Here is a 23888-nt window from a genome sequence, read left to right as displayed (position 1 = left end):
GCGAAAATTTGCGAGGATGGATGTGTATGTGTCATGTGTGTGTTTGTTACTCTTTCACGCAAATACTACTGAACTGATTACAATGAAATTAAGCACACATATAGAGGGTGACTTGGATTAACATATAGCATAGGTTTTATCCCGGAAATCCCACGATAGCGGGAACTATGCGGGTTTTTCTTTGAAAACGCGGGCGGAAAGCTATAAGTATAAAAATGGTCAAAGCTTTATTGCAACTTTACTTTCCGCTATCATCCTTTTCAAAAAACTATCACAATAAAAATTTAATAGCATTTCACGTACAAAGAGAAAGTACCATTATTATTTCGAAAACCATTAAGAATTTCTTCCTGGCCCGCGTTCCCGGCGTAATAAATACGCTATATTAGGTAGCTCCAATTTGCGGTTGCCATGGCAACGCCATAGGTTTCCAACCAAGTTTGGCAGGCGCTTTGCGAACATTCGAAGCGATTTGTAAAAAGCCGCGCTAAGGATTTTTCAATTATACATTCTTGCTTGGTATTTGGGAGATTTTGTCCTGTTGCTGGTATTGGATGATTACTAGCTTATTTTAAAAAAGTTTCAGAGCCATTTAAAAATGATGTTAATCAATTTTTAATTTAAGACGATTTTGTTTCTAAACACAATGTTAAGATAGTTCGAGCGTAGAATAGGACATTGAAATAATTATATAAATTTACAAACAAGCATTTGAATGCCATAAAACCAAAAATATCAAATTCAACAGAAATAATTAAAGTTAAGAATACATTGGAAAGTGAACCATTAAATATGTGACTACGTTGGCGTTTAAGAAATTAAAGATATTTTACAGAAATATGAAGATATCTTTAATGCAGCCTAATTTAACGTGCATAATAAAACATCTCCTAATTATTCATCTATTTAAGGAATCAAGACATTTTCCATCTCATTTCTTCGTTAACAGCTATACGAGATTTAATCATAGATAGAGAGAGATAGAGCTACATATCCAGTTTCTTCATTCACTGTTATACGATGACGGCACATTACCCTGAGGAAGTACGACCTAATTCAAGAGAAGCAGAGCTTGTAGGCATTCAAGTAAATCTTTATTCTATTGTACATTACACGCCTTAAACTTGTACACATTATTATAAAATCTGGAAAGATTAAGGGCCCTTCACACAGAAGTTTTGTCCGCTCTTAGACTCTAATCGGCTTTCCACCAACGCTAAGATTTGAACAAGCCAATTGTTAAGAGCCCATTGTGTAAATTCATCTTTAGTTATTGTAATCGGTGGGCGGGATTTCTTAGGTCATTGGATAAGGGAAATATTGTGAGATCACCCGGCCGAATACAGTATTGATTTTGTACAGGATTTTATGAAAGACCTTTTGTGACCGTTTACGCTATATCGAATATCTTTTTATTGGAGTCAAATGTGTTTTCGTGTGACGCATCAGCTGTGTGGAGGGACTTTCAATGATATCTGGTGAATAAGGATTTTCGCTTATCCTGAGTGTTCATTGCTCTATAAAAAGCCCAAAAATGTCAATGTTGCATTTCTGTAAGAGTTATGTGATTTTATTATTTTAAATTAGTGATTAAACTGATATATGATTTAAAGTACTTGCGTCTTAAAATAAAATCATAATACATAATGCATTTCATTACCAGCAAAGGACATGCATATAACTCCACGTAATTGTAATATACTAAAAAGTTGTTAACATTACAAAATAAGTACCTAATCTATAAATAGTATTTCATCATCTGATCAAATCTACAAACATATACAATAATTTAAGCTATTTATCGAAATCAAATCATAATCATAATAATTAAATCGATATCATATTTTATCACACTAAAACCAAAATGTCACCCATCCACATACGGGCAGGGCATAAATGCTTAACCGCGGTTATCTAGATTAACATCACAAGGCCGTTTTAATAGCACTCCACCAGAGTGCACTGTACACTGGAATTCAATTTATTCACGTGTTAATTGACTCTATGTCACCACAGAATCTATAAAGTGCTTTTATTCCAGCCTATCATTATTGACGTTTTAAAAGGCGACACTTTAACTCTTTATCTGATTTAATTTAACTGGGAATATTTAAATATGATTCTTTTAGTTTTTATATTTCTAAAAACAATACATTTTTTAACATTTTTAAATGTTGCGTATATTAAAGATTGATCTTCAAGTTCTGTATATAAGATTAAAGTCTTGTTAAGCGTAGATACCATCTTTACGATTCGTAGCATATGGTATTTCTTAGCTAAATATTTAGTTATTACGTTAGTAATAGTCTACATACTATTCGCTTAACATTTATTCCCTCAAAGTAAGGCCATTTGCAATTCATAATATCATTTTATCTAAAAAAACATCAAAAACGTTACCTAACACTGCATTTATTAAAATCTTTTCAGAGATTTCTGTATCAACTTCACCTATAAATAAAGAAAAGCTAAAACGATCATACGCTTTTATCCATCTTATATCTACAATATACAATTCAGGAGGGTTGAAATATCTGAAAGAATGACAAGAAAATGGATTTCACGCATTTTCCTTTTACTTGAGTTGATTTATTTAATAAGGCAACAAACTTATTCGTAATTTTACTTTTCGAATAATACCCATAAAATATGGTAATATAGATACTTTTTCAACTTAAGAATACAAAAAAGTTTTGAGTATAAAATGGATCAGCTAGCCACCGGCGGTTTCTAAAAATATCGTTATGGTGTTTCGTATTTTTAAGGGTTTTTAACCGACTTCAAAAAAAGGAGGAGGTTATCAATTCGGCCTGTATGTTTTTTTTTTTTTTTTTTTTTTATGTATGTACACCGATTACTCCGTGGTTTCTGAACCGATTTACGTGATTCTTTTTTTGTTCGATGCGGGATGGTGTCGAATTGGTCCCATAAAAATTTTATTCGGATAGGCCTAGTACTTTTTATTTTATGAGCATTTTTGTCTGTATTTATAAATGTTGCAAGTGCAAGTTTGAAGTCGGTTGTTTTTAACGCAGTTATTGACTTGTACTTGTTGAAAGCATTTTTATGTCAACCGGTTTATCAATTCCTGCTTAAAAAAGAATCATAATTGTATTTGTACACTGTTTTCTTATCAAGAATGTGTGTTGGATATTACAAAATACGATATCACTTCATCACGTTTTTAAAGGAATATCTAAGAATTGGAATTATGTCGCTTATTACGTTTGAAAAATAATGAAAAGTATTAATGGTCGTAATTTAAGCGACAATTCTATTTAGCAGCATGCAAAGCATTTAATCAACTCATTGTAGGTATAAATATTTATTCAGTAAATTCTCGAAAGCTCTTCATAAATGGTAATTTATATTGCACGCCTCATAAGCGAAGCGTTGAGGTGGGTACTACTGTCACTTCGCGCAAAACATCTGATTTTTCAAACTTAAAATGTCTTTATGTATCATACATTGCACTTGTAAGATAATACATATACACACATATTAAGAAAAAACACTATTTTTAACATTCATGATATTTTTGATGTCATTTTTGTTATTTAAACTAGTTAAAAAACAGTTTAAAAAAGTTCTGTCTTGGACGTCCGTGTGTCTGTATGTGCGGAGGATTTTCTTGTTAACACGATAGCGACCGAAATACTTTACTAATCGAGTCTTTTTTTTTCTCTTACGCTTGAGTATGCTCAGGAATAGAACCCTTTCATTTTTCAGGGTCTGATTCGATGTGGTTTAATTGTTATTAAATAAACAAAAATAATAATTAAGTAATAAATAATTATTAAAAAAAAATTATGAGGCGTGCACTTTTGGATTTTCCAAATTATTTTTAATATAGAATGTCGCACGTCACGTTTGGTAATTTCTTGTTAATTTCTATCAGTAATTCGTATGTTTATTTCTTTTGCCGTAAACAACAATCATTCAGTTCTTCAAACCGGAATCGTGGTACATTTCTAAACATTTCAACAAAACTGTTCTTCAAAAAGTTAAAAATAATGTATAAATTCCGTAAAATAATAAGCCTGAACGGCTTTATTTTACTGTTTTATTCCTTTACTCAGTTCAACTTTGGTATTTATTTAACTTCATAATTACTCAAGTATCAGAACCAACATAAAGTTTTATAAAATCATTTAACCATTTCACGCTGAAAGAATAAACAACTGTTAAAATACAATTTAACAACTAAAAGCGAGGTTTTGCCAAAGTTTGCGTATTTACGACGCCTCCATTGAAACGTATACATATAAGCTATAATAACGCGGGAGGAATAAAAAAGTTAATACACCTATTAAATCGTACATAAAACTTGGTTCATTAAAACGAGTGTAAATGAGTTCAGAGGATCAGCGACGCGTTCATTTATAAAATGAGTGGTAACGTCGGAAATGTTGGAATGTTTACTGATTTTTTTTATATTACATACACTTAAATCTGTGTTTATTGACTCAGGCGTGGTTGGAATAAAAGAGTTAAGTCTTGTATTAGTTCGTATCGGTAGTATATTTTTTAGCAAACATCGGGGATGATAATACATATTAGCGGTATGGTATGACCCAATTAATTGGAAGATTTATTTAAAGTATTCATTACGGTTCAGGGTGATTGTAAACCCTAATTTTGTACTATAAAAAAATTCATATATCAATGAAATCCTTTATCTATACAAAATATTTAAATCTTGTCGTATATAAAGATTCGTTGTAAAACAAGCCATCTAATTCGAAACAGTCGCGTAAACAGTAGTTAACAACAAAGCCAGTGTACTCAGGAAAGTTTATCGCGGAATAAAACCTATGTCTTGGAAGTAGTACTAGCGAGATCTCTCTGGACCTAATCCTTTTATGAGTTCCGAGTATCGTGTCTTTTGTAAAGAGATTACACTTCAATAATAACTTGGACAGAGCTTTAAGAGATCTTATCGGCAGTGGAAATACATTTTCCCTTTTTTTTTTTTTTTTTTTTTTTTTTTTTTATTGTGTGATAGGGAAGCGCTTGACCACGATCTCGCCTGATGGTAAGCTGAGATGTGGCCTATGATGGAGCGCGCTTCCCTAGAAGGTACCCGTTCACTCTTCGCTTGAAGACCCCCATATTGTACTCGTCGGGGAACACATACTCAGGAAGCATGTTCCAGTCCCTCGCGGTTCGGATGAAGAATGTCGATCCGAACCGCTTTGTCCGGGTACATGGAACATCCACCATATGGCGATGCCTAGAGTCTGTGCGCCTCGACGATCGAAGGAAAAACGGAGATGGCGGAATTAAATCGTGCAATTCCGCAGCACACTCACCAAAGTGTATCCGATAAAATACCGATAAACTTGCCACTCTGCGACGGTGGGCGAGGCTCTGGAGTTTTTTGCCTACTAGCTCATCGTCGTTTATTAGCCTCTTGGCACGCCTCTCTATCGCCTCAAGCGCCTCCAGCTGGTACTTGGCGGATCCGTCCCAGAGGTGAGAGCAGTACTCCATGCACGATCGGACTTGTGCTTGATAAAGGTTGAGCAGCTGTCCCGGGCTGAAATACTGTCTCACCTTCGCCAGAATTCCAAGCTTTTTTGAGGCTACTTGGGCTTTGGATTCTATATACGAACCAAAGTTCAGAGTAGGCGTCAGGGTAATGCCAAGAAGCTCGAGGTGGTTGGTTATCGGCACGGATACACCCTGGAAAGTCGGAGTCAGGTGGAATGGACTCCGTTTAGCGGAGAATAGACACGCCTGGGTCTTAGTCGCATTGAACTTGACCAGATTGGCATCGCCCCAATCGGAGACCGCCTGTAAGGACAAGTTCATGCGATCGACCATCGACTCTCGTAGAGACTGGATTTGTGCCGTACTGGTTCGCGCGCTGGATACATATCTCTCCACAACAGTGCTATCGTCTGCGTACCCATAGATACCGGGTTTCAGCAGATCGTTGATGTGTAGCAAGAATAGTGTTGCGGAGAGAACTGATCCCTGAGGGACCCCGGCATTAATAGCCATTTGGTCGGACGAGCAGCCGTCGACGACTACTCGAAGCGACCGGTCTCTCAGAAAATCTGAGATCCAGGCGCAGAGACCAGCAGGCAGACCGTAGGATGGAAGCTTGCCAATAAGACTATCATGCCAGACCCTATCGAAGGCCTTCGAGATATCAAGGGAGACAGCAAGTGCTTCACCATGATTCTCGATGGCCTCGCTCCAGATGTAGGTGGTGTACGCTAGAAGATCCCCAGTGGACCGGTTTCGGCGGAACCCGTACTGACGGTCACTGAGGAGGTCATTCGCTTCTAGGTGTGCGAGGAGCCGGCTGTTCAGTACACGTTCCATAGTCTTACAGAGTATGGACGTGACTGAAATTGGCCTATAGTTGGAGGGGTCGGCACGACTGCCTTTTTTGGGCACGGGCTGCACGTTGGCAAGTTTCCAAGATTTCGGTACTATTCCAGTCGTCATCGAGAGACGAAAGAGGCGTGTCAGAACAGGAGCAAGTTCAGGCGCACAGGTTTTAAGTACTATGGCTGGAATTCCATCAGGGCCGCTGGCTTTATTCACGTCAAGATTCCGCAGCGTTTTGAGAACCTCAGTCTGACGGATGCGAATTTCGGGCATGTTCACCTCGCATCCAGGTAGACTGGGAGGTTTCGCATTTGCAGGATCAAGACGAGAATTTTCCGCGAAAAGAGAAGCAAAGAGATTCGCTTTCTCTACGGCGGTGTGAGCCAGCGATCCATCCGGTTTCAGCAGTGGAGGAAGTGAGAGGCGGCAAAAATTCGATTCAACCGTCTTAGCCAGGGACCAAAACGCTTTGCTACCAGAGGGGTAAGAAGCCAGTTTGTTCCCTATTCGGCTGACATGGTCAAATCGAGCTTTCCGTAGAGCCTTTTTGCAGGACTTGGCGGCTCGGTTGAAGGCTTTCTTCTTTTCCGACACGTCCTTGGCCTTGCGGTGTCGAGCATCAACCCAAGCCAGGTATGCTTCATGCTTTAGCGCTTCTGCGCGTCTGCAGTCGGCTCTGAACCAGGGTTGAGCTTTGCCGGACATAGCTACGTCTGAGAATGGGATGAAATACTCCATTCCCTGTCGCAGCACATCTGTCACAGCATCCGCGCAGGTCGAAGGATCATCAGAAGAAAAGCAGACCGGTCGCCAGGGATAAGACGCAAAGAAGGAGCGCATCTCATCCCAATCTGCTGACTTGTATCGCCACACGCGCCGAGAGCCCCTAGGACTGGGATCGGGCGGCGAGTAGACAGATACAGATTTCACCAGACAGTGATCGGAGCTGCCAAGCGGCGAAGAAATCGCCACCGAGTATCGGTCTGGATCTGTTGTCAGCAGAAGGTCCAAGCAATTGGCTGTATGGCTCTCAACATCAGGAACCCGCGTCGCTCCTTGAACCAGCTGGGTGAGATTTAATGCTATGGAGAGTTTACGCATCTCTCTCCCAGCCAGGTCAGTGCACTGGTATGGGTATAGCCACTCCTGGTGGTGGGCATTAAAATCCCCCAGTAACACAAGCTGAGCGGAAGGGTATTTGTGTTGAGCAGCATCCGCCACCTCACTAAGGTACTCTGTGAGCCTGATCGTCTCCTGGTCTCCGCTGTGCGCCCGGTAGACACAGGCATAGAGAAGTTTCTCTGGGCCTGTGTCCACCAGCATCCATAGCACGGAAAAATGGGGGTCTTCAAGATGTCGGAGACGCCGACAACAGATGTCATCTCGGACGTACGCGCACACACCTGACCGAGCCTTAAAATTATGCTCCAGGGTGTAGCCGGGATAGGATAGGTACGCCAAGTCAGACGGACATCTAATCTGCGTCTCCGTGAGGAACAAGATACACGGTTTGCTTGTCTCAAGGTGGAAGTGGACTGCAGCGAGATTAGAGTGGAGACCTCTGATGTTGGTTAGGTCCACTTTTAGCGAGAGGGAGTGCTGCCGCTGTGCAACCTTATACTTGTATCTTGCCTTTTTCATGATCGATTGATAAGAGAGTGAAGTAGGTATGAAGACGGCAGTGAGTCGAGGCGCTTAACATCAGGACCGGGACACACACTTAGTAGCCGCATTATTGGGGACTAGTCTGGAGACTGCGGGGACGCCCGAGCCCCCCCAAGTTGTCCATAGGGCCCTCTCATCCGGTCGCCAACCGGCACTATGACGCAACTTGGGATTTTTCGCTGGTTGGCGGGGCAGCCTTTCGCGTGTGGCTAGCACGCTACTTGGGCCCCCTACTGACCAGCGGTCGGCCAGCGGTGCACCGTGCCTCGGATCCCGCTAACCTCCATGACTAGGCACCAGATGCAGCAACATCAGTGTGTGTCAGATCGTCCCGATTGTCAAAGCGCAACTGACTCGACCCGTCTTCACTAAGGCTACATCAGCTTCATCGAGTCGGAACACGGACGCTTGGCGACTCGTCTTCAGCTGATGGGTGGTCATTATAGCCGCGACAACTGTCTCCCACCATGTCACCTGTTTAGCACCACCCAGGGGCCACGTGTAGGGTTTCTGAGTTCTGGGTATACTCCTACGGACGGAGGTGACTCGGCCCCCAAAAGCTTAAGCTTTCTACTGTTTTGGGTTGAACCTTTTTGAATGCAAATAATATCGTTCTTGTAAATGTTTTTTGCGATAATGTGTAATGTTATGGAGATGTTTTTGTTGATAAAAAGTTTATCTTTAGTTATTTCCTTACAAAAAAAGTATTTGAAAGTGTTATCTTAAATAATATAAAATGTACATAATTCTTCACTGCTTCTTCAACACACATAACATGGTAGGCAAAAAAATGTTGTATGAGAAAAACATTGTCTCCTGTCATAAAATATAATTTACATATTATATAAGTTAAATATACCGACACCTCCTACGTATAATATCGTAACTGTATTTGATCAACTTTACAGTACAGCTATTTAAAGATTTGCAAGTAGATTATTGATGTTTATGAAGCCAAATACTCTTCATTAAGAACCAAATTTGGCATACAGCTACATTTTTATGAGTGTTATATTACCTTTAAAAGGAATACTTGATTTTTTTTCTAGATTTTCTTAAAAATCACATACGATATTGTACTTCGAAAAATATCAATCGTACTTCATTGTATGTAGTACTTACTATACTTTACGTCGAACTATATGTAGGATTAAATAACGTATGTTACACATACGACAATTTACAAGGATACTAACAAAATAATAATGTGAAATGTGTATAGATACGACAGTATGCTTTATAATTAGGTCATTGTATCGTTTCGTGAGCGACGTATATTGAGGGATGATTGAAATGAAATTCTTTTCCTTAAACTGAAATGTAATGTATTTCTCAATTACAGCAGTCCAAATAAACATCAGTAACACACAAAAAACTTAAAAAAAAAACAAGTAGTAATAGTAGTGTTATACTAGCAGAAACAATGATAATTCCCTATCATTTTGGACACAACCTTGGAATAAAATATGTCATTTAAATCAACGAAATAAAAATCTCTTTCATAAACTAAAAATAAAAAACTTCCCCATCATTTTGGGCACATTTTTGCAATAAAATATATCATTAAAACCAAAGAAACAAAAATCTCTTTCAGAATCTAAAAATAAAATAAACTTCCCTATCATTTCGGGCACAATCTTGCTTATAATATATCTTTAAAACTAACGAAACAAAAATATTTTTCAAAAAGTAAAATAAACTTTCTATACTAATAATAATCATAATTGTTCAGTCTTTAAAATTACAAAATCAGTACATACAACAATAAAAAATATAAAAAGAACTTGAATTTAAAAAATCAATCTGAATCTGAATCCAAATTAAGGTCATTGCCACTTTCTGGTAAACTTTGGAAAAAATCATACTAGGTATAATATGAGACTTGCACATGTTCATCAAATCATCTTTTTTGTCTTAGGAATCGGCAGTCTATTTTCATACAGTGCATCTACATCGGATATGCATTGTCTCCTGGTAGACGCCTTTATACATAAAACATGATAATCATCGGCAGCTAAATCATATTTATAAAATAACTTAAAAGGATCTTCAGGTTTAACAAAGACTTCTCTTATTTTATTCCATTGCACCTTATCCCCAGTAGTACTTTTAACCCAATTTCCCTTTAGTAATGTTTTGTAATTAAAAAAATCGGTGTATTGTAATTCCTCAACTATGTAAGGCTTTCCTTTTTGTTTAGCCCAGCGTACTAAACAAAACCACTCAAACGGTGTATAAATTAGTTTATTTTTGGCAGATTTTTCTATTAAGGCATGGACGCTGTCGCCTTCGTTTTGGGTGTGACCAACTTCTAAAAAGCAATGATGTATTGTAACTTGAAACATAATCACTGCTTGCATGTACATAGCATATACGATACGATTTCGGTTCTGGCCTACACAATTGTCCGACCGAAATTCATTTACACCTTGATCCTTATATTTAGCCATGTACTTAAATAAGCAACTGGCTACCTCATTTGCCCCGCGTCTGCCCTGTCCCTCATGCCACATAAAACAAGTACCTTCTTGTTCAGCTAAGTTAAAAACTGTCAAATTAAATACAGAAAGCTTTCTTTTGTAGTACAGCACACTTATATTACCGTATGGAGCAGTTAGTACTTTTTGAAAGTCAAATGTGGCGACTAATAATTTACCGTTTGATATTTTGGCAAGTTCTTTATCACACAACTTCTTTTTGCGAGCTACCTCTTTATTTTTAAGGTGTTCTTCGTGTAATTGTGTTTGAGATAATGTCGGACTAGATATGTTCTTGTAAATATGGCATTTGTCACACTGATCTTTTTTTGGCACGTAGAAACTAATCTTAAAGTGTTCATTAACTATGTCGCGGTATTGCCGTTCAGTACTAGCTTTTGAAGAGTACGTACACGTGTCGAGCCATTCATTATATAAATCAAACAAGCGCTGAAAATTAAGGTCTCCATCTAGGTAAACTTTATTACTTCTACTGCGAGTATAATGAGATTCTACAGGCTGTATAGATTTAATGTGATCGCATACACTTTTGATAACATCTTCAGTTATTATTTTGCGATGATTAGAATGACGGCCTCGCATATCTGCTTCTATTAAGCCACTTGTGGAACATCTTTTCTAGGGAGCGGCGACTCTGTAAAAAAAAATGAAAGATATCTTTTAATTGAGATCTTTTGAAAAGAATACTATAGTAAGTTATTCATCGTATCATAGTAAAATATCTTAAGTACAACATAGGATAGAAAAACAAGAAGAAATTCCAACGTAAAGTATTGTAAGTACGAATACGGGAACCATTTATATTACTATCCCATCGTAAAGTATCTTAAGTATTTACTTACGATATTTGAAAAGTCTCTGAAATCGAAGTATAACATCGTAAGTCATACTTACGATATTTTACTATGGGCGATAAACGTTTTTAAATTTATGTATTTTTTTTCATAATAAGGTATATAAATATTAGTAAAACATAATTTACCTTCCATCCTCATAGAATCCTCAACACTCTGGTCTTGGGTACACACATTACCATCACAATTTATATTTGTAACGGCCTCTTCTACTTTTTGTGATCCGATCTCATCACATCTAATCACTGATTCAATCATTTTTTTTGACCTAGATGACATACTTAGTATATATATATCTAGCAATGTAGATTAAATAATGAAAATCAGTGCAAAGTTTACAAAACAGCGACGATAACAGCGCACGTGCTCCTCTCCCGCGTATTTAATCGTTACTAACAGTTGCCATTCGGTCGCACGGCTCAAAGATCCCAGCACCCCCGCGTACTGTATGGGAACTGCATTATACCATATTTTACTTCGATCAAGATGAACATACGATAATTAGCAGTCTTATTATCTAGGGTTCTATTGTAAATATATATTTTTTTATTAGTTCAAACGATAACATATCTTATGAAGAATTTGAAAATGTGTAAAACTAATTTTCGCAATTTTGTTGATTACGATACTATACGTAGGAGGTGTCGATACAGAATAATTTCCATAAATGCAAACAAGCCATTCTAATAAAAAGTTCTTCGATTAAAAACATCATTTCAAAATGGCCGCCTGTTGTATCTGTCATGCGAACTTTTTGCCACAATGCTTGCATGCAGGAAGAAAATTACCTGTCTAAAGAGCTCTACTATAATTGTTTTTAACCGCAGTACTGCCTGGTTTTATTTTTTATGCCTCTACAAGCTTTGAATAATGCTAGAGAGTCTGCATTTTATACTGTAGTTTGATTTATGTCTATTGAGATACTGATTTCGAGTCCGTTATTACAATAAATAGTATAAATACGAATAAAATTGTTTGACAGCTTTGAATGTTTGTGGTCACAGTATTGGAAATGTTGATACATATTACAAAATTATTATGACGTTTGCGTTGTATTCATTCGGTATAGACATTTCAATTTGGAAGGTTTATAAATTTAATTTGTATTTGCTATAGCGCTCGGAATGTTTTTGTCTGATTTTTGATATATTTTATACTAATAAAAACAATACTTAATATTTATCACGAAAGTCAGAGAGTATAATATGAAAAAATTTGACTATGTCACCAGCTACACTAATGTAATTTAAATTAGAATTCCACAAAGATTTTAGTTTACCCGTTCCGACCCGTTCCTAATAAATTGATCTCTGAACTATTTAAGTTCCCGTGTGCGAAATCGCTATTCCAACACGAAATTCAAGATGGCTTTTTTCGAACACGTCACCATTCGATAAGTCGCTAAACTGCCATCTACTAGTTTTGGTTCTAGAAGCTTCTTTGATGTCTAATAGAGCAGCCAAATTGAGCGTTCAGGAGAGCTAAAGTGATGGACGGTCTAATTAACTCTTTGTAAGACGAAACGTTCCTTGGATGAAACTTGCATGCTTGGAATGTCGATGCACGTTGGCTTCTTGAAAATTTAGGGAATGAAACTCGGATTTCTGGAAGGTGCCATTTGACACATTTGTGAGTAATGTGGCTCGTCTATATGAAAGTTTTAATGTTATTAAGTGCACGCAAATTAAAAAATATATGTCTATTTAATTTATGTAAAGACCAACAAAATAGCAGGTTATTTTCTGAAAGCTCGTCGCCGCCCATGAGCGTTCACATTGTCGGGTATTCTACGAACGTTTTGCTGACCAGATCGTTAGACATAATATTTTATGGAATCTAATCCATACTAATATATTATAAATGCGAAAGTAACTCTGTCTGTCTGTCTGTTACTCAATCACGCCTTAACTACTGAACCAATTTGCACGAAATTTTGTATAGAGTTATTTTGATACCCGAGACCTATCTCGTACCTATCTATGTCCTAACATAGGATAGGTTTTATCCCGGAAATTTCACGGAACGGGAACTATGTGGTCTATGTGGGTTTTTCTTTGACTGCGCGGGCGAAACCGCGGGTGGAAAGCTAATAGTTAAATAATGATGTATGTTTTGACACTCATAAATAGCTAAAATCTGGTCTAACTTAATGTTTAGAAATACTTTATACCGGAAATTCAATATGCTCATTTGAAATGGGAGAAAGGAAGGTTTTTAAAATGTTGAGCATATTTCATGCTCACCATTTCACACTTTACATTTTTCTTAATTGAAGCCAACAAATTGGAATGTTAATTTTTTAAAACTACATTATTAATTTTATTGAGTTTACGAAAACTCTAATAGTCTATTTACATCACGTTGTTTTAATTTAAATAATATACAGTACAATATGGATAATTAATGTGAATAACTAATTACTAATAATTAATTAACATTATTCAATTATCCATGCATAGTTAATGTGCCTTGTAATAATTATTATATGTATAATAATATTATGTATAGAACTGAAAACCAATATGTGGTTTCACCTAGATAAATAGGTCATCCAAGTTTTAACGGACGCGGACGCTCAGATTTAAAAGGAAATCTTTTTACTTATATCAAACATTTTTTATAATAAAAAAAGGAATTTTCTTGTCTTTGATTTTACGCCCTATATTATAGTAAATATTAGGGTTGTAACGGAACTCCGCCTCCGCCTCCGTTACTGCGGAACTTCCGCAAAGAATTTAACCTCCGCCTCTGCATCCACCTCCGCAAAATTTATGCGGAGTCATATCGGAAGTTCATTTACGATCACAAACAACGCGCAAGGAGCGACGCTAGGCGACGCGGCCGCTCGGCTGCGTGTTTTCAAGTGAAATGGTCGAGAGTTTGCTTAATAACTCAGGCCCCGGAATCACAGACACAATAGAAAATCTATTGTGTCGTGGACCGATCGGGCCGTTCGGGGCTCAATGGGTTAAGCCGCGGGAACTTGGTGCGTGGATGCTTGGTTTGATCCATTTTTGCGTGTCCGTTTGCCAGTTGGCAAAGGCCTCCTCCAATCTCTTCCATTCGGGTCTCACTATGGCCACTCTACCCCAGGTTGTACCCGCTACCTGTCTGATGTCGTCATCCCATCTTTTAACTTCTTAACTTGAGAGATAGGATAGTTTAAACATGTAGGTACCACGGGCGAAGCCGGGGCGGACCACTAGTATAATCTTATATATAAAATTCTCGTGTCACAATGTTAGTCTGCATACTCCTCCGAAACGGGTGGACCGATTCTCATGAAATTTTCTGTGCATATCGGGTAAGTTTGAGAATCGGCCAACATCTATTTTTCATATGTACCACGGGCGAAGCCGAGGCGGACGGCTAGTATAATATAAATAAATGTTGCTGACTCTATAAATCATAAATTTATTTATATTTTCCCAACAAATTTCACCTCCGCCTCCGCCTCCGTTAACCTCCGCATCCGCGGAGGCGAACCTCTTCACCTCCGCATCCGCCTCCGCCTCCGCTAAGTAGGCCTCCGTTACAACCCTAGTAAATATGCTTCCTTAAAATAAGTATATAATATAGTATAACTTATCTTAAAACTTAAACCACTTTTATGATGTATTTCATCAAACACAACTCTCATAAGTTTAGAAATTACATTTTTTTACTATCAATTTTAACCTTGTCACTATCTTTTTCAATCGCACAAATTTGATGCAAGAAAGAAAGAGACAAGGAAAACTGTTTACAAAAATCTTAAAAGTCTGGAACCTTCATTCATTTTAACCTCTTATCATCTCTTTCAATCTCATCAAATTTAACGTAAAAAAGAAAGAGATATACATAGATTTGTTAACAAAAACCTCTGCACTAATCTAACTACCATACACATTTAAAAAAATATTCGTAATGTATCCATTACATAAATTACGAATACAGCTCATAATTCAAAAGCCATAAGCAATTAAACCGCGCTAATATAGCCGTTGCAGGATTAGCCGGCTGAGTCGCCATTATTGCGTAGCCATTGTTTCTGTTTATACCGACTAGTGACTTGATATAAATGATTCTGGTTTTGTCTGGATAAATGAAGGGATGTTTGTATAATTTTTGAGAAGTGAAGGGATTGGGAATAATGTATAGATAAAAATAAATCGTTTTCGTTGCTAAAATAAAACTGGATAAAAATTTGGATTTTTTATTAGAATTGCCGTGGCGTCAATTCAAATAGTAGGAGGTCCTCAATTCGACTATATTTTTTTGGGTTGTTACTTGTTACTTCAGAACTTTAGCTTTTAATTATTATTTTATTATTAAAAATATGGTGCATCCCATGTCATCCCATTTTAATTTGATTTACCTACTTTTGACAATTTGAACGAGGTTCTCTAGGTTCTATGTTAAAAGGCATTAACAACTTAAAATATTATTTTTATAAAAAAAATAAAACTATGTATATAAAAAAGACCTCGCCATAAAACGATTTCTTTCTGCTTATCTTTTACAGAAATGTAATTTAAATAATAATTATGTAATGTGAAGTAGCAGTGAATATGCAGTTGCGTACAGAATGCTCGTTATAAATAAAATATGAATTTCTATGTTTAAAGGCTTGGAGAGAAATTTTATTTCACCTCTTTTCGTATTTTCAAATAACAATCCGTTTTTAAATACATAATTCGTAAAGAATATGACACTGCTCTAAGCTAAAATGATATTCCTAACATTTTGGTTCGAAATTGAATATGGCTATCAGCCGCCACACACTAGGTGTAAGCAATAACAATGTGTGAATTAGGCACTAAGCGCCAAAGACAACAAGAATATTAATCTATGGATACAGATTATACAAGCCGAAGCTAAGCAAATATAGATTGTCTAACGTCTGCAAACAATACAACATAACAACGTTTAATTTACGTACGTTCATTTGTAATCAGGTCCAATATTTATTACAATTATTGCACTTTTTGTTAACAAAATTAGCTCTCATTTATTATGTAGGTAATAAATAGCCGACATAAACCTGTCATAAGCCTGCTTAATTGAAAAGGCTAACGTACGGAAAACTATTACCTCGTAACATTCGCTATTATATCAAACACGGAGCTTCCTAAATCACCTGGATTACCGCATACATTTATCTCTTTCCCACTTGATACAGCCCAGTACCACCTTCATACGTCACATGTATAAGAACGATTTAAGCCTGAAAATGAGTGTTTATAGCTGGTCCTTCAGAGGGGCGTGTTAAGCTAAATTGTACCTTCTGTCGTTTTGTTAAGAATGCTCGTATATTCCGAGGTCCAGGTGTGTTTAGAGACTTTATATAGCCGTTACTTGAGATGTGGGTCGTTTGAAGTGTTGCTAGGATTTGCCCAATTTGTTGCGGTCGCTTTTGTGTCTCCGTGGTCATTTGTACGTCTTTCATTATTAATTTTGTCGCAGGTGGTTTCACGCAGTTGTCGAGATCGTAACACCTCAGCTCATTTCGACATTTATTCTTTTGTAGGACGCTGTAACAAAATCTTGTTAAATTTACTTTTAACATAGTAGAATTGACATTTATTTATTCAGCACCTACTTGATTTACAAATATTTAGTTCCTCAGTGGAAAAGAAAAATTGTCCATACTTAGTTGCTTATGAATTATTATTAACTGTTTCTGCAACTGCAATAATTAATTTAATCGTATTATTTTAGTGTCGGAACAAGGACCGCACGAGAAAAGGCTGCTGAATGCTTTGCTAGCTTCATATAACACGCTTGAAAGGCCGGTCGCCAATGAGAGCGAACCGCTCAAGGTTAGGTTCGGCCTTACATTGCAGCAGATCATAGACGTGGTGAGTACGCGCCTTTATCTTTTCGAATTTCGAACGTCAATGCCATTTAGTTTTTTGTAAAATGCAATTCTTTTCCTGGCCGCGAATTGTTTCAAGACTTTTTAATACACTTGACACTGGCAACTAGACATATCTTTTTGCTAAGAAAAAATAAATGCGATTCATTTCGCGCGCATATTTAGAATAATATTTTTTTAGAATACGGTGATTACTTGAATTGATTCGATATTTGTTAGTGATTTTATTGATACTGATTTTAGAATTTTTGATGAGTATTGCATTTTGCAAAATAATAAGTTTTAATGGTTTATTAGTGAACTAACATTTAAAATATTGTCTTAATCTGGTATCAAAGCATTGATGCTATGTGGAGAAATAACAATATTTTTTGAAGCTGTCGAAGTGAATAAATAGTTTTTATACCTATCTGAAATCTACAAATTTGGTAAGTCAATATAATGTGATTTGAATAAAACTGTTGAAATATTAAAAAGTTCAATTTTTTTGTGTATAATATAAAAAATAATCGTATAATTGTATTGATGAACGTTAAAATAAATAAAAATACAAACTACATTTTTGGAATACTCTCTGAAACATCCATAATTCAATAAACATTTTTTTTAATTCGAATTTAAAAGGCATTTGATGATATATTTCCAACCATTTATTAATCAACTCGATAAGAAATGGTCAAACTAATTACGAATTTCTTCTTTCCTGCCTAATTGAAATAACTTCAAAGGGGAGGAACATAGCTGTAATTTAACTTATCTATCTCAATTTTTTATAAGTTTCGCTAAAATATATCTTGTCTATAAGAATAACGTTTTAAACGGAAAAATCATCTGAATTTACCAGAGATATAATATTTTGAAATTATAAAAAGCTTTTTCAACCGGTTCTATTCGAAATAAAGCTAATCACTACATAGTATAAAACAAAGTCGCTTTCCCTGTCCCTATGTCCCTATGTCCCTATGTCCCTTTGTACGCTTAAATCTTTGAAACTACGCAACGGATTTTGATGCGGTTTTTTTTAATAGATAGAGTGATTCAAGAGGAAGGTTTATATGTATAATAACATCCATTAAATAGTGGAGAAGTACTGTTATTTTTGAGGTTTCTAATGTGATGTCGTAAAAAATTACATTGTTTCCGCTTATATTGCAAACGCAGGCTGAACCCTACGAGTTTTATCAAAATAATGTACTAAGTATTATACACATTGAAAAGGTCTACAGAAAAGTCCGCGATGGTATATGTCTATCTCTTATGGATAACCCACAATACGACAAATAATAGCTAATTTTCGAAGCGATTTTCACCAATACAGCATTAATCCTTAACCAATTAAATACCTTGAATACATTGTTCATTTAATATAGATCTATATGGCCCTTTACACCGTATGATTTAAGTGAATATTTTCGAAGATATTACAGATTTAAAAATTGCGGGACGTAGCGTTTGCGGCGGTACCGGCCGGCCGCGGGGCCGCTATGTTTTTATATACAACGTTCACAGTTTTTCTGTAGTGTATTTAGTATCAGCATTGCACCCGTGCGAAGCCGGGGCGGGTCGCTAGTAAAACATATAATCCACAGACCATCGACTGGTTTCAATATTGAAAATGTATAAAGAAATAATTTCGTTGGCTTCCAAAGCAATATTTTCCCGCTATCCAAATCAGATTACGGGATAGAAACAATGTATGGAAACAAACATATGTTGTATGTATAGGAATTTTCAGTTATTCGAGCAAATGTTGAATTTCGATTAACGGAACTCGTGTTCTGGATTTTTCTGCGAATTCCAATATGTGTTTGGAATATGCGATAGTTTTATGTGGTCTACGTGTGAAATGAAAAAAAAAAGTTTATAGGGACGTCACGTAAGGAAAACGTACAAGGGAACGGGAACTTCCTTTTATTTGTGACGTCATAAGTTTTGAAAATCGAGAGAATTGCCTTGTTTTAACAAATTGATAGAACAGTTTATTTAAGATGAATTTAAATTAAAAATTAAATAAAGGGAATATAATTGTCTTTCGTTATAAAAGTAACATTGAAAAATTTGAACTGAAAAACAGACGACTTGTAAATGTGTCGCTCTAGTTCAGACGACATTTTCACAAGTTCAAAATAAAATGTTGTTATAGCGATTTCTTATGAGTTTATTCCCGCTAAGGATGTTGCATGTGGCATCACGAAGTTAAGCACTTAAATCCCTTTGAGTCAAGTGTACAAAGGCGACGTCAACGCGTCGAATAAAATCTGAAAATCTAGTCGGTTTGTCGGAAGGTCCGAGATATAAGCATGTTATTTAAGAACGTCAAGAAGTAATATACAATGTAAGAAATGAAGGACAAAACATGAGTAAAATCATGTATAAATTGGACAAATTCCTTTAATTTACCGCTAATTATTTTTAATGCTTTCTGATAGTCTATAGAAACATTCCTGAAAGCCTAATAAATTCTATACACCTAGAGCTAGGACATAGTATAATAGAATTATATTGAATACAGTGTGTCTGACTATTGGATTAGCAAATACTTCCATGTAGTTCTAGGCAATTTTATGGGGTACACCTTTGGTTTATGTAATAAATTGAAATTTTAATTCTACCACAAAAGTATACAATGCAGGCTCCTGTGAGCAGCAGCTGTTTTAAACCCTTTAAACCCGCGTTACATTCGTTCGTGTGTAAAAATCCTAAAGCAGGATTGAAGAGCTATTGCAAGAGATGTAAAAAGTTGCGAATTCTCTTGTGTAGAATTTAGTATCGTGAGGGTAACATGTTTTGTACAGGCTCGTTGAGCCCCGAGCGTTTGGAACGGAGCGAATTTCTTCAAAAGATATTACGTTAGTCATGAAAGATTTACGAATTGTGGATAGGAGTTATAATGCGGTTCGGTTTATCTGTTCTTGTTTGCTATGTAGTGTTAAAATATATTTATTTGAATAATAAATATGATACGGAGAGTTGTTATATATAGTGCTTTTATCATTGTTGTCTGATTATGGATGTTTTAAAGAGTATAAAAATAAATAAGTGACAGAAATGAAAACACAGTTATTAAAAATAATTAAAATAAGCATAAATGTAAAGGAGGGAAATATAAAAAGCCCCTACAGGACTTTTTCCTACCAAGAATATTTAAATGGCTTTCTATGGGGAAGATTTTAGGTACATATTGACAACTATATGTGTAGATATGTTTCTATATCTGATAAACTGAAAAAAAAAAAATATAAATACACAATTTTATAATAAGGCGTATAATGAACAAGTGAGCCAATAGACCATACCAGTCTATAAACCATAGTTAAATTTGATAGTATTAATATTGTGATATTAATAGAATCGGTCATATTTTATCCTGGGTCAATCAATCTGTTAATTATTCTCCCTGTATTGAAGCTTGATCCCGTTTTTCATTAATTTTTCATCAAACAGTAATAATCTGAAGTGACATTCTTTAATCATAAAATTTTAAAGGGAAAACTGCGAATCAATTAACCATTTTGTATCGTTCATAAAGATCATAAAATTAAAACGTTCGTAATAAAAGTTATGCCTTTGAAACGGAAAAGTGTAACTATAAAAGATGGCGACGAATACTTTGAGTTGATTCAAGCGAGATATTATACCTACTTTGTTCTTTCAGTTTGTACAAGTATAAAATCCTTCAATGTTGCTAATATTGCTGGGGAATATAACGTCCATAAAATTTAATTTTTATTTGATTTTGTACTGAGATTTGTTTTTTTTCGAATAAATGTTTAAAACGCTCAAATATTTCTACAACTAAATTGACGCTATGAATAAATGAACAAATAAAGTGGATATAATAGAAAAGTAATAAAAGATAAATTAAAATTCTATAAACACAATAAGATGCTAAGTATCAAAAATGAACCAAAAAAGTAATATTCATTGTATTTTTCGTTCCTTTCTTGCGACGCCGTGCGTTCGTTTTATAAAGGATGAGAAAAATCAAATCCTGACGACGAACGTCTGGCTAAACTTGGTAAGTGGTAGGTGGGGCAGATGCCTTCGCCGTCCCGCCGTTGATAACGGTATTTTTTTTAAATTTCACGCGCACTTTTTAAATTTCGAAGCACTTTTTTCATCACGTTTGGCGCACTTTCTGAAATGACGGTTACAGGCGGCGGCGGCGGCTAGAGGGCGCTGCTTGCGGCAGCTGTCGCATGAAGAGTCAGTGTTAAAATGTTGTTACGTCATCTCGCCTAAGTCTAGATTATGTGTACGGCCAAGTGCGAGAGGCATCCGTCGCTCGCGCCTTGCCTTCCCCTGTGTACCCAGTGTTGATCAATTACTAGAACATTTACTGACTACGCCCTTTCTCTCTGTTTATGTTGACATCGTCTAACCAAATAGGACGAGAAGAATCAACTACTTATAACCAATATATGGCTGTCATTGGTAAGTGTGATAAAAGAAAAACTTAAATTAATACTCGATAAAATTTCTTTTTTATTTCTTTCTTACTTTCCTTCGTTTTGTTTTCTTCTTATTTTATGGTTATCTGTCTTTTTATTTTCTTCTGTATTGAAATTGCATTGCATTTCGGAGTATGCGGCAGATTTTTATATTTATATTGGATTGTTTAGTGACTTCTTTCTAAAGTTCCTTGTCAGTAGACTAGTGGTAGTCCCTTTGCATCCCATCATGATTGTCATGCTTTGATTAGCATCCGTTCTTTGTTACCTATGTCAGTTACAATGTGTCAAGGTAAGTCGAATCCGAGGACTTTATTCATCAATTTTGATCATTGATTTCATCCAACATCTATTTCTCGAAGCTGACACCAAACCTCGGCTCAGCTCTGAGTCATATCAACCGAAGTAAATTCATGAGCTGCCGTGTAAACCGCAATGCATTTAACATGTTTTATAATAAATATTGATTTAATACAACAATAAAATACTAAAATATAATGAATAACGATCATCGCAATCGATTCGTCGACTCTGGTTGCTGTTTATGGAGCTAGAGATGGATTTGTTCAAATTATTGTTTTGTGACGAATGTTTGAATGCATATCAATTGTGTACTGATTGTGTAAATTTGTTATTTAACACTGTAAATTGATTCTGCACAACCCGAGCCCGCTATTATTTTGTATGCTACAAACATCGTAGGTATATTTTGCATGGCCATGGAATGCGATATTACAAACTTTACCATGGTTTTCGACTCTTAAATATTCGTTCCTATTTGCAAATGAAATAATATTTCCATTAAATGCAAGCGTTTAAACTTTATTTTAGTTTGTTTTTATTTAATCCGATTTACGTTTCGATTTCAATGCTTCAGTTATTTTTTGTTGATTTTTCGTAATTCAATTTCGCTAAAAGAGAACACTAAAATCGCTCGCATATACTTCTTTGTTTGTTTTTGTAGAGTTCCATAGAATTCGGTGTCAATTGATGACAAAGAAGTATGTGTTTGAGCCTAAATGATTAAAGTTTAGCATTTACCAATATGGCAGCTTAGAGTACAGATGTAGACCCAGATCCTTGTATAAAAATCTCTGAGGACGGTCAATATTCCCTATAGGCGTATGAAATATTATGATTCTTGTGATATCGTTCAACATAGCATGGTTACCCGATGCATGTGTGTGTTTGTGACGTAATAATATGGTGTGTCTATGTGTGTTTGGTACATGTGTAATTGTTCTTTACTAACTTATGCTTCTAGTTCTTTTCAATCTTAAATATTATTATTTGTTATTTATTTTACGTACTTCAGGCTTTCTAAGTTATCGTTTTTTTAGTATATTTTGTTTACTTTTGTGCTAGATTTCGTATAAGGTGTAGCAGCTAATTCTGAGATATTTAAGTATTTACCTAATTAAATATCTTAGAATATATCTGCGGATATATTAGATTTTATAAGGTTATCGACACGGCTTAAAGCAGTTGCAAAAAATAGATTATATTTAATGAAGTTGGATAAATTGGAATAAATGTAGCAAGCACTAGTTTGATAACAAAGTTGTGCGACTAACTTTTGTAATATAAAGGTCGTGCCGGGTCTTTGTTGGCTATCTAAGCGCTCGGTTATTGTTTGAAAGCATTTCAGCCAGTGTTGATTAGTGGAGGCAATTTTTAACCTTTGTTTTATATGTTTTTCATTTGTATTTTGTAAATTTACAGTATTTTCTTTGTAAATTAGTCGTTCGTACAAATACTCGTAGCAACTGCTACGACGTAGCACTTACTACTTCCATGTTTTACAGTTACGTATCTAACTACATCTACATTATACCGTGCTATATAGTTTCTTCTTTATATAAGTTTTTTTTAAAAAATACTGCATTTCGTATGTACTAGCTCATTTGCACTTAATTTATGGTCATAAATTAAGTATGATTGATTATGAGAGTTGTGCAATAACAAATGAACTTATGATTTATAAGGCAGTAAGTTGACGTAGTACATAATATTAGCTGCTCTTTTTTACTCCTCATAGGTAAGCTTTAGGTAAGTTTATCCCGTTGTTTTTGAAACTATTAATGATGATATTTCAAAATAACAGCTTAACAAATCCTAGTGAAATGCAAGTACTTTACTAATATTATAAACGAAAATTCCTATGAATTTGAAAATGCGAATTTGTTGATCTTAAATTTGGTATGCACATAGTTTAAAGCAT

General features: G+C 35.6%; 1 protein-coding gene and 1 long non-coding RNA gene across 5 annotated transcripts in view; one reads left to right on the top strand and one right to left on the bottom strand.

Annotated features, from left to right (window-relative positions):
* Positions 1–23888, top strand: part of nAChRalpha6 (nicotinic acetylcholine receptor alpha6) — a 78110-nt gene that overhangs the window by 39634 nt on the left and 14588 nt on the right. For 3 of the 4 annotated variants that reach the window (XM_090103223.1, XM_090103221.1, XM_090103224.1), the window contains exons 2-3: positions 17060–17199; positions 21606–21650. In XM_090103223.1, coding sequence (XP_089959349.1) covers positions 17060–17199; positions 21606–21650 — 185 coding nt within the window. Of the gene's footprint in view, positions 1–17059; positions 17200–21189; positions 21235–21605; positions 21651–23888 lie in introns of all 4 variants that reach the window. The other variant, XM_090103222.1, reaches the window with a different exon arrangement.
* On the bottom strand, positions 10601–11732 carry LOC149908081 (uncharacterized). The gene is made up of 2 exons (XR_016456832.1): positions 11488–11732; positions 10601–11139 (listed from the first exon to the last, which is right to left on the bottom strand). It is a non-coding gene; the product is annotated as an uncharacterized LOC149908081 (long non-coding RNA).

This window comes from Colias eurytheme, chromosome 6, assembly GCF_061535395.1.
Source record: "Colias eurytheme isolate Ceu_HAF_F1 chromosome 6, ilColEury1 Martin Lab GWU primary, whole genome shotgun sequence".
Classification (NCBI taxonomy): domain Eukaryota; kingdom Metazoa; phylum Arthropoda; class Insecta; order Lepidoptera; family Pieridae; genus Colias; species Colias eurytheme.
Note: the sequence above shows the minus strand (reverse complement) of the source record. Positions and strands in the feature narration are given on the sequence as shown.